This window comes from Eleginops maclovinus, chromosome 9, assembly GCF_036324505.1.
Source record: "Eleginops maclovinus isolate JMC-PN-2008 ecotype Puerto Natales chromosome 9, JC_Emac_rtc_rv5, whole genome shotgun sequence".
Classification (NCBI taxonomy): Eukaryota; Metazoa; Chordata; class Actinopteri; order Perciformes; family Eleginopidae; genus Eleginops; species Eleginops maclovinus.
This window is the reverse complement of record NC_086357.1, coordinates 6,408,306-6,419,798: the sequence shown is the minus strand read 5'-3', so window position 1 is coordinate 6,419,798 and position 11,493 is coordinate 6,408,306. Positions and strand designations below refer to the sequence as shown.

Sequence of the window (11,493 nt, the reverse complement as noted above, 5' to 3'; positions counted from 1 at the left end):
TATGCTCAGAAGAATTATGCAAAACAGAAAATATGATCTATAGATGAACAATTCTGATCTGGGTTGCTGCTCCTAAACCCCACCGTGTCATTTACATTTTGTAAATATATGCCATTTGAAAAACGGTGAAATCCTTCCTGTTGATTCTTCTTCTGCCTTTTATTTTGAAAAGCAGAATGAAGTGAACAAATGTACATAAAAAATATTACAAGAAGCCACAAACAAAATAAGTTATTTTGTTCACAGGGAACTCGGTGCTTGTGCTCTTAAAGTGTACTTTACCAAATGCAAACACTTTGGATCTGCTTTATGTTAGAGTACATGATGGTCTCTGCAAGTAGTACAAAATAATGCAACTGTACATGCAAAAAAAGGCTCATACCTCATGATTTATACACAGTTGCCTTGAACATATGCAGTACTTATACAACATATACAGATCTTAAAAATGAATAACCTTGGCTTTGTTTTTAAGACTGTATTTGTAGAGCTGTGATCCAAGTCTGAACAGCACCAGGTCCTTTGAACGTTGTCATTTTGTCCTTGTCTCAAAATGAGAAGCCCCATCAGCAGGATAGTAATTCACAGTTCAACTGGAGTTCATTGTCCATCAACTTTAGACGTAGATTGACATCAAACTAATTATTGATGTCATCATTTCTCCTTGGTGAACAGTTTCAGAAAAATCCAATCTGAGTAATAATCTGTCAGGCTTTTTAAGTAAGAAAAAAAAAAGGTATCTTGAGAGTACGTTCTTACACAAACATAACAAAATGTATGCAGTTTTTGTTTTAAAATGCTTTACTTTTAAAAAGGACATTGTGCTCATTTTTAGGTTCCATGCTTTAATGTTTAAAAAGCTCTTTATTGTTCTCATACTGCCTGTGCTGCAGCACCTCTTTTCACCCTCTGTCTGAAACCAGAGCGCAGTCTGCTCTGATTGGTTAGCTGGCCGGCTCTGTTGTGATTGGTCAACCGCTTAGAGATGTTTCAAAAATGAACTGCCCCTTAGTGTATCATGTACAATGTGTTGGAGCGCTAGCCAATAAACTACAAGTTACATAGTGATGTCATTATGTTACGGAAGTAGACAAAGGAGTCAAACCTAGGCTGTTCAGGGTCTGTTTGGGAGAGAAACTTTGCCTTTAATGATGTAAAAGCCCTTGTAAAAGCTGTGCGCTCATTTGATGAGCTGTAGCCACCAGTCGGTTCCAAAGAGTGTATCTTTGCATCGTTTAGTGAATATGAGCATGATGTGAAAGTGCATGTGTTTTATATGGGGTCAAAACAAATGATCCATATTCAGAAGGTGGTCTGAGAATATGGAGAGATTTGGTTGAAATCACACTTTATATACATACTGTACTTTATTTTTTGCCAAATGAATATACTATAGTCTCCCTTTAACGAGTGTTGGGGAAACTGGGCAATCTCTGAGCCGTACTGTTCTACAGCAGTACCAATTTAAACGTTTTTTGCATCAATGTGATGAAGTACCCTGACTTTCAGGTATTTATTTAATGGATAAGACAAAAACAGTCATGAGCATCTCATCAATGTTTTTTTCAATTTGATTTCCTGGAAATATCACAAGATAAAAACGACATATATATATATAGTGTTAAAGTGTATCATCTACAGTGCTAGCCTCCATTTAATTTCAATAGAAACGCTAATGCTAGTGTACGTCACCTTTCCCATGATTCCCCTACACCGATGGATCTATTTTATACTGTAATCATTCTAGTTGATGTGCTAAGTAGTGTTAAAAAAAAGACTAACATCTCCGTCACCTATAGCTTATTGTCATCGCAGTGGTAAACAGCGTTTTTTCTGTCATGCTGAAGTGAGTTGGCTCTCCCTGGAGTTTCTTACTCAGTCAGTGAGTTCATGTTTTATTCGGATGAGGCTGGGGGGCTGTCGGCTGCCCAGGCCCTCTCTCCGTAGAATGTATTCACTAAACTGGGACGAGTCCACTCCACCGCCACATGACCCTGTGATCCAGAACCCTCTCTGCTGCAGCCGCTCCAACACCTGCAGGCACACAAAGCAGAGCAGCACTCTTACACACTTTATCCAGAAAAAACAAGGAGCTAGTTCAACTTTTCATGCATGAATATGAAGGCAGATTTTTAAACTGTTCCACCTTCAGTGCCCTCTATATAGGAACCACCATATTATTGCGAGGGGGAGGTAAGTGTTCTTTTCCTATGGAAGAGAAGCTGATTGAAAGCAGTGTTGGTTGTGATGAACCAGTAGAAGCTGCGAGTTGTGGGGGGAGTGGTGGTTAGGTTTTTTAGTGGCCAGTTAAGTCAACTAAGGCAAGGTCACAACCAATGATACTGGAGGCTTTTGTGACACTTTGGCTCAATTCCAAACCGCCCCATACACCCTACCCCTACACACTACATCTCCGTTTGCACGTTCTCCCGAAGGGTCCGTTCCAAACCAACGAATGTTTATTTAATAATAAAGTTGTGTATATTTACATACTAGTGCAGAAACCAAGCAGCTTATAAACATCATATTTAAAAAATAAAAGAAGCTTGCAAATAAATAAACGGCAGTAAAGATTTTTGGAGTTTTATTGTATTTATTATTTTATTTTTTGACCAAGAGAAGCTGATTTGAAACCGTTGTTACGAAAAGTTACGGTATTTCCTGTTTCGGCCGGAGAGAGGGGAGTTCCTCCCAAAGCTTGCCGCTGTATTCACACCCTCCACCTGAGAGAAGGGAGCCTCGTTCAGCTGCGAGTGAGACTGCAGACGGAGTTCACTCCATCATGGAGTGGGAGTGGGTAGGGCGTGGTTTGGAATTGAGCCTTTGCGTTTGTTTCTTCTTAGTGTGACCATCTGAGCTCTCTACTAGATGAGAGATTATGTCAGGATGATGAATGCTTCATAAAACCTAAAGAGGAGCCGTCTTAGCGCAGGCTTTTTGATGATGAGATTGGTGTTAATGTTCTGATTTGTGATAGAAACTCTTAGAGCAACGAACCGGAGCACAAAGAGGAGGCAAGAGATTTCACACAGATTTATGGGAAGTTATGTCCGCATTGACCGTCCACTTTACGCACCCGAAGGACAATAAACATTCTACTCCAAGACTCAACAGCTCCTTGTCTTGTGCAGAGAGAGTCTGACACCAGAAACGTATCTACAGGTGAGATGACCTCTCTGATAACCCCCTCTGCTCTCTGAACCTCTGTATTAACTGGAGGAGAAGGTGTTTATGACTTTGCCTTATGCATATTCAGAAGTGAGGAGAAGGTCATCTCTTAGCAAAGCTGATTCATAGAGCGTATTCATAGAGAGCCTGAGGAACCAGACGGTGGATTATCTCCATGCACCAGCGCACCCAAGGTCAAATGCCTGTTTAGACAGAAAATCATGAACTGAGGCGAGGACAGCAGTGGAGAAAGAATAGAAGGACACTAGTTAAATAATTCTTTACTATATTTTATTGATGTTACTAATGTAGGTTCAGAAGAATTTGGAGGAGTCTGTAAGGGTTATTGGTTTTTTAAGTATTCATTAAAGGGGCCCTATTGTGCTTTTTGTGGTTATCCCTTTCCTGTAGTGTGTTATATAGGTTTGTATGCATGTAAATGGTCTGCAAGACGGGGGAATTTCTCTCACACACACTACCCCACTGCCTGAAACACTTCCATTGGACATCACTATGTAACACTTGCTTCTATTGACTAGTGCTCCAATACATAGTACGTGACAGGCTAGAGGTGGGACATCTCTAAGCGGTTGACCAATCAGAACAGCTAACCAATCAGTGCAGACATTGTGGTTTCTGACAGAGGGTGAAAAGAGGTGCTGCAGCACAGGCAGTATGAAAAAAATAAAGAGCTTTTTGAACATTAAAGTGTGTAAACATGTCACAAAATACAAAATTGAAACTGAAAATGAGCAAAATATGGCCCCTTTAAGGTTGTTGCCACTGTACCGGACCACAGCTCATGTCAACTTGTGCCAATATGAGTCATATCATTTTAACTGAAGAGACCATTGACATTTATGTCGTCGGGGTACTTATTTATTAAGATCAATACCTTCAAAGCTGTGGTGAGCTCATTGGTGTGAATAGAGATAGGCAGGGGATAAACAGACATGCAGGAATGAAAAGCAGCACAGAAAATGGCCTGTTCTTCAGTATTTGGTTGTGTATTCTCAATTTTTCTGAAAGCTTTGCATATTTTAGAAAATGGTCAACATGTTTTCTTCATTTGTATTTTTTGTTGTTAAAGTTGCAGGGCACTGAGCAATACATTTTCTCCAAAAGAGGAAATGCGATGGTACCTGCCTTTAGATAATATTGCCAGTTACATGTGGTCAGTGTTAACGTGAAAGAAGTAGATGTACCTCTCAAGAGTTATCTGATGAAGCCTGCATTGATGTGTGTGTTTTACATGTGTTGATACTAGTTGAGAAAGAGAGTCACTCTTAATGCTCTCTGGGTAAAATCCATCCCACCATGAGCCTGAAACGCCAACCTTCGGGAGCAGTCCATTAGTTTCTCTCTCTCTCCCCTCCCTACTGAAGGGAACAACATGGTGACATTATCTCAGTTTCCCTCAGGAGCTTCTGTGTGTCTCTCTGCCTGTCTGATATTTCCCTTGAGACAAAGCAGACAGACATACAGTAATGAAATGTGTCAATTTATCTCCACACTTGAACTTCATCGGCTCATTGTCAATCTTTCCATTCACGGCTTTAGGAATGAATATTGATCTGTACTTAAATTAATGAAAAATGTGTTCAATGTGAAAGAGCTGGAGAGGATCTGCAGAGAAGAGGGAATCCAGGCTATCATTGCTGGGGAGGTGCTTCAATTAAGGAATGAATCCTTTTGTCAATATGCAGTTTCAGTGTTTCTTAGAAAAATAACAAAATAAGTAACAAATATATTACATTTGTTGCTTTGTCAGTATGCGATTTTGAGTATAAATTGATAACAGAATTTTAGCAAAGGGCTGCAACATAACAACATATAAAAAGTGAATGGTTTCCAGGGTTTTTCTAGACAAATATAGCATGAGGGCGCTAAGGTCACTTAAGGCCAAAATACGAACCCGCCCACATTCATATGAAAAAATTGCATTAGAGCGAAGTAGAAAATAATAGTTTCTTCATGTCTTAAAGCTGCTGAGTCATATATTACACGATTTTCATATTCATAGTATTCATACAGTTTTTGACGAACACATACAAAATTTTCTGGCATCACTTTAACATTTTACAGGTAAAATCTGCATTTTGGTTGTTTCAAATACTGGATGCATATGAGAAAAATCTTCTTTCTTACCACCCAACCGTACAGGCCAGCTTTGTGTACAGCTTGTGAAAGAAAGCCTTTTGAAAGCATTTTTCTAACCATTTTGAATGTTTTGCAGTACCATGCACTACTAGTAGTGGAATACTTAAGAATACGCTGGTTTTATTCTGAAGTAATTAAAATCACTTCAGTTATTTTAAGTTGGGGGACAATTAGCCTGATGTTTGATCTGGAAGTTGAATGGTAGCACCTGAGCAAGTTTATAAAGGTATGGGGCAGATCACTTGTCCAATTGTCCAAATTGTATTTAAATATTATTTTCGCTTCAGTTATGAAGGTTATAATGTGTACATACAGCTCAAAAAAGTTAGATTTATTTTATTTTAATTCCATAGGTGTAATGTGACAAAAGGTAGAGATGTTCACAGGGTATGATGACTTTCTATAGGCACTGTATAGTGCATGTTCCACAGTAACTTGGAAATTAATTTAATTCGTAATAAATACGTGACAAAATACATCCACAGTTGCTTCTGTTACTTATTATCACTATTGTAGTTTTTAAGTGGTCATGCTGCTGAGATCAAACGTTATGTTATGTTTCTGCTTTTCTTCTTAAATCTTATTAGACGATTTTAAGATGTTTCAAAGATATTTTATTATTGGCTCAGAGAAGGTAAAAGAAAACCAGAGCCGGTACCTGGATAGAGTTGAGGTGGCAGTACCCGTTGAGCGGGAAGCGAGTGATGTGTGTGGACTCCTGGTTCCAGCTGGTGTTCTGGGAACTGGACATGGCGTCTCTGACCTCAGGAAAAATCTCCTCGATGGTAGCCCGGCGAGCGCTCACGCTGATCCTCTCTCCGAGCTCCGGAGCCACATGAATCACCACACACTCACACTGCGGACACACACCCCCACACTCCTGCTCCGTCCTCCAGCGCTCCAGCGCAGCCTGCAGAGGAGTCAGCTGGAAGAAGCTGGCCTCTTCATACAGCTGTGAGTATTCCTGCAAACACACACGGTAGGTGAAGACAAGCTGGGAGATATACACACATGTGGAAGAAACAAAGAAAGACCACAAACACGTACATTAAAGAAAAGTTTGGGTGTTTTAAAGTTGTTGGATGTACTTCTCTATAGGCAGTATAACCTAAACCTAGCAGCAGGAAGCTAACAGTGTTATACTGGGGAGGGGGCAGCAGCAAAAGCTGTTTTAAGAACAAAAAAATCAGTTTACAGCTAGTTTGGGTAAAACATTTTCTAGCTTTTTTTTCATATTTGTTTGAACAGACCGACCGAAATGAATAAATCAAAAGCTCTGACAAAAAATAACTGTGGCTTCCTTCTTTCTTTCATGCCCACAAAGCTTCCTGCTAGTACTCAAAAAAGGTTATTTTTATGTCCAGTTCAGCCTATAATATACAAAGATAGAGACGATGAAGGATAATGGGCTGCAGGCCGGATTTGAACCTACGTCCACTGCAGCAGGGACTGAGCCCCAGTTCATTGGTCATCAGTTTTACCAAAGGAGCTTTGGGGCGGCCGATTTGATAATTTGTGATTAAATTAAGCCTAATGCCAGCTGGGCTCTTCTGGGTCTTCAATTTGTTGTGAGCTGTTGGATTTTAGTGCATGCTTGGCTTGTCATTGGGAGTGTCGTTGGCTCAAGTCCCTGACCGGACCCCCACACTTCTTCCCAGGCACTGTGTATATAATAGCTGCCCATTCCTCCTAACGCTAGCATAGGTTGAGTGTACTCGATATTACTTTGCACCAATGGTGAACCATCTTCAAGGTATTCAGACAATGCCTTGGAACCCTCAGATAAAAAAACTAAACGAATAATTATATTAATTTAATGTAAAAATGTAAAAGTTCTGAGCCATTGTGGTAACTATAAAATCAAACACTCTCAGGATAGTTTCTGTAAGTGCTCTGTGAGCTTTAGTGTGTCCACAGTTAACTCTTCCTGCTGTCTGGACACTTCATTAGTCTCTTGGTTTCCCTGTTCAGACCCTGCGCTGATAAACTGGGGTAGTACCTAATCACAGCTCTAGACAGACACTCACTTTGAAGTCATCAGGGATGAGGAGTTTTGAGGTCCGGAGAAAGTTCAGGATGTAGCGGAACATTGGACCGTCCCGATCGATGAAGTAGTGCTGCTTCAGACTGTCCAACACTATGGGCTCCGTTCCATCAAACAGACGACCGATCCTGCCAGAGGAAACAAAGATGAAACAGAGAGAACTTTTCTTCCATAGGTGTGTCCACTGCACGGCACACCACATCTGTGCTTGGCTTGCTCTTTTGGTTGTTCCACTGTGGATAGCACCTGTTACTTGAGTATCATCTCAGTTGAGTTTGCAAATTGGCTGAGGCTAAGCTAAATGGTAACGTATAAGCAATGTAGACAACTGACTGGTCAGATAGTCATCACAAGTAGAACAAGACATTGATCGCAAAACAGACTCTTTTTTTAGCAACTACCGTCAATAGCAATTGCATGCTCTTTATTTTCACTCAGCCTAATCATCTCTCTTCAATCATTCAACAAATGTCAGCTACTCTCTCAAGCCAGAAACCAGAAAAGAAAGTGTCAAACTAGTGATGTCATCCAGTATGATGTCAAGAGCTCATAAGGCAATTATTGTGAGTGGTTTGTATTATGCTTAACACTCAATTGAACTGTATTACATTTTAGTGTTTCAGTTGTCAAACAGACAACGCTTCAATATACTCAGAACATTTCCCTGTTTGCTTTCACTGTCATCTATCCTTCAGGATTCATGGTATGGGGCAGTTTCAGACTTCATGCTTGATGGCACAACAAAGCTCAGCACTCTAGTTTTTGGATTGGGTGAGTGGTTAATTAGTTATTTTTGAACTGTCTTAGACCAGAGAATATCATGAACGTTTATTAATGGATAAATGATGGTGACAATACCAAACACCTTGATAAAAGGTCACTTGTTCAGTATAAAGGATGTGTGTTCTCACCGTGACCCAGGGTACTTTGTAAGGGTGGCCAGGCTGCTGGTGTACATGTGTCCCCCAACATCGATGTGGACAGGTGCGTTTGTTTTGGTGAGCTGGGCTGCTGTGGGGATGCCAGCTGAGCCAAGAGGAGACACAGAGAGCCGTTGCTGACTGCACACACTGCTGCTGCTGCCACAGCTGTCCTGGGACACCAAACACATATGTGGTAAAATTAGTGAGGTAGTCAAAGTTCAACAGAGACCAGATATCCTACTCACTTTAGTCATCCAACAGCAGCAGTAGGTGTAAGAGCACTACTTTAATATAGGTTAGACTACAAACCAAAGTAGTGGAAAATTATGTGACTGATGAGTCACACTTCTCTACAGACTGTGAGTACTAATCTATCTGTCACTTGACTACTTTAAAACTGCACTCATCAATATTATGATTAGAGCAGCTTCAATATTAGTATATGGTACATTTAGAGAAATGTTATAACAATGGATCAACTGTTTCTGTGTAAAATGAGCGGTGTCACCTGTAGGAACAAACCCAAAGAGAAGCATTGGTGTTTTTAAGCTAATTGTTTAAGCTTCTTTTTTTTTTCCCCCATATGGGCTATAAACATTTTAGAAATCAGGAATCATCATCACCAGCATTTATGGTCATACTAGTGGTGGATTGTAATGTTTTTACTCAAAGACGTTTGTAATACTTGAGTATTTTCACATTACATTACAGTTTTTAATACATTTTAGATTTAACAAACAAACAGATGATTTGTTTATTCATTTCTACTTTAAATTAATTAAATGATACATCATTAATAATGATTCAATAATATAAAAGTATAACACTGACAGCTGCCCAACTGCATTAAGAGTGATGTTACTTTCAATATACTACCAGTATTTAGAGGGCTCTTTGAGGCTTTAGTTGTAATTAAGTATTTTTGTATTTGGGAATTGCTAGTTTTAGTTGTTCCTTATAAATAAGTGTTCCTCCACCACTGGTCAGCGTCATTGTGCCAACGTGGCCAACTCAAACAAGCCTCTTTGTGCTATTTTAAAATCCTATCCAAGCTGTTTGATCTCTCTAATCTATTCTATAATACTTTCATGTTGAGCAAACTGTAAGTCATTACACTCGTGCACTTTATTCAAAGAGAACACGTTCTCTTGTACAGAGGGTGCACGTGTGGGTACGTCATACCTTTTGTAAGAGCCCAGTTTGTAAAAACAGAATGTGTGCACATGTATCTCTAACAGGAGACACACAATGCTGATGCAGGGAGAAGTCACGTGTCCTCTCTTACCTGTTTGGGCGCAGAGGGGGGGCGCGCACCAAGCTGTGGATGATGAAGGGACTCCGACTCGCTCTCATTCCTCTCCATCGGCGTTTCCACTTGTGTCCCGGGGCGCACGCACAGCCTCTTCAATTGAGGAACCCCCGAGTCACCCTCGCGCAACCTATCCGTCGTTGCTGGTGTGTTTATCGTTGCACATACCCCCCGAAGCGGCTTCACATCTTCACCGTCAGCTACCAGACGGATGTACGGGATCACGAGCTGGATGTCGGACTGCGCATGACCGTTGACCGTTTCCGAGGCAACGTAAAGCGTCGTTGTTGGCCTGGAGCTCGTGGCGCCCACGATGCTGTTGAGCGTTGCTATGGATACGGCGCCGATGCAGTGGTTAGTGTAGGTCTTGGAGAGCTTGGCGGCGCGCGACATCATCTGCATCCTCGTGCCCAACAGGTTCTTACCGATAGCTTTGTTCTCGTACCACGTCATGTCGCTCGCGCAGCAGTGGTCCCGGGGCCGCTGGAAGAACGCCCTGCACAGCGGGTTCCGTTTGGACACGTACCGGACGAAACTGGCGTAGGGACACTGCTCCGAACCGGTCTCGTACATCCGGGGCAGAGTATCTTCGTCTGAGTCCGGACGCTTCCTGGTCCAGGCTGCGGAGCGGGACTTGTGGTACGGCCCAAGAGCTTTAAAATATACAAACTTCCTCCCGTCCTCATCCACTGCCAGACCGAACGAGTCCTCCTCCAACTCCCGCTGATTCTCCCGGCCCCGGGTGCAGAAGTACATGCAGGTCTCGAACCAGACTTTGTTGAGTAGCCCGAAAGGTGTCTCTGTGTTGAACACAGAGGAGTCGTATAGTTTCCGCAGGTCTGAGCGAGTGATGGCTTGTTTCTGCACCACGGGACCGGCTCCCTGCTCCTCCAGCCGCCGGATGACCGCGGCCAGGGTCAGGTTGGCGCTGCGCAGCTCGGGGTCCTTCGTGAGGTCCAAGGTGCGGCAGTAGGGCGGCTCGTTCAGGTACCGATTCAGGGAGCTCCGGATGCTGATGAGGGACGACTTGCTGTACAGCTGTCCACTTTTAGAGCGCGCCTCCGCGTAAAAGGAGCGCAGCACCGCGCACAGAGACTCCTTGTCCAGAGTTTCAAAGTCTGGACTTTGGGCTTTCTCACTCAGGTACTCCCGGAAGATCCTCACTGCATACCGGGTGGCCAGGCGCGTGTTCTCACTCAGCCTATTCCGCTCGGCCCGCTGAAGTTCTCCCCCCAGGTGAACCTCCAGTCCAGCTGGCATGCTGCTGCTGCTGAAAAGGTCCACCTCCCCCTGCTCCTCTCCTCGGTCCATACTCCGCATAACGACCGCCTGTATCTCCGCGCTGGAGTCCAGCAGCACTGTGTCCCCTGACTCCCACTCCAGCTCCACACCATCTCTGTCGGACTCCTCGTCTTCTTCCTCTCCGGTGATCTGGACCTCCTGGATCTCATCTTCATCGTCCTCCTCATATTCCTGTTCCCTGCTCCTCTGGGGGCAACTCATCTGCTCCTGCTCCGTTTCTCCGCTGGCAGGCATTCTCGCCATATTGCAGTCTGCGAAGCAGTCCTCCGGCAGCGCGCATGCGCTATATTGGACCGCAGCGCTGAAAGCCTTTTGTGTTTAAGTGACCTTCAGCCGTGCACGCGATTTTTTTAAGGCAAGGGGAGCGAGCGCAGCGGGAGGGTAAATTTGGAAGCGCGCTCCCTGTCAAAAGGCTGCAGTATTGGACTGCATATTGGACCAGCAGCATGAACACTGATGTGGTGAACACCAGGACTGCAGGAGAGTGACCTCCAGTAACTACCAACTTTGATACATAATGTAATGAGTTTATGAATGTATAATCAGAAAGAGATTATACAGATTCATTATGTCAATAAATTAGGAAA

The 11,493-nt window shown here is 42.8% G+C and overlaps 1 protein-coding gene across 1 annotated transcript; it reads right to left on the bottom strand.

Annotated features, from left to right (window-relative positions):
• Positions 1–13: 13 nt before the first annotated feature.
• LOC134869730 (uncharacterized) lies at positions 14–11,140 on the bottom strand. The gene is made up of 5 exons (XM_063891610.1): positions 9,581–11,140; positions 8,284–8,465; positions 7,356–7,500; positions 5,987–6,292; positions 14–2,034 (listed from the first exon to the last, which is right to left on the bottom strand). Exons 1-5 carry the CDS (start codon positions 11,138–11,140, stop codon positions 1,876–1,878), a joined length of 2,352 nt encoding a protein of 783 aa, XP_063747680.1. The 3' UTR covers positions 14–1,875.
• Between the last annotated feature and the right edge of the window lie 353 nt (positions 11,141–11,493).

What these genes read in the sequence shown, in the direction of transcription:
- LOC134869730 (XM_063891610.1), bottom strand. Translation starts at nt 11,140, where the DNA reads ATGCCTGCCAGCGGAGAAACGGAGCAGGAGCAGATGAGTTGCCCCCAG. An exon ending in CCCCCTCTGCGCCCAAACAG is followed by an intron (nt 8,466 to 9,580) that starts GTAAGAGAGGAC and finishes TTGGTGTCCCAG; the next exon opens with GACAGCTGTGGCAGCAGCAG. An exon ending in TCATCCCTGATGACTTCAAA is followed by an intron (nt 6,293 to 7,355) that starts GTGAGTGTCTGT and finishes GTGTGTTTGCAG; the next exon opens with GAATACTCACAGCTGTATGA.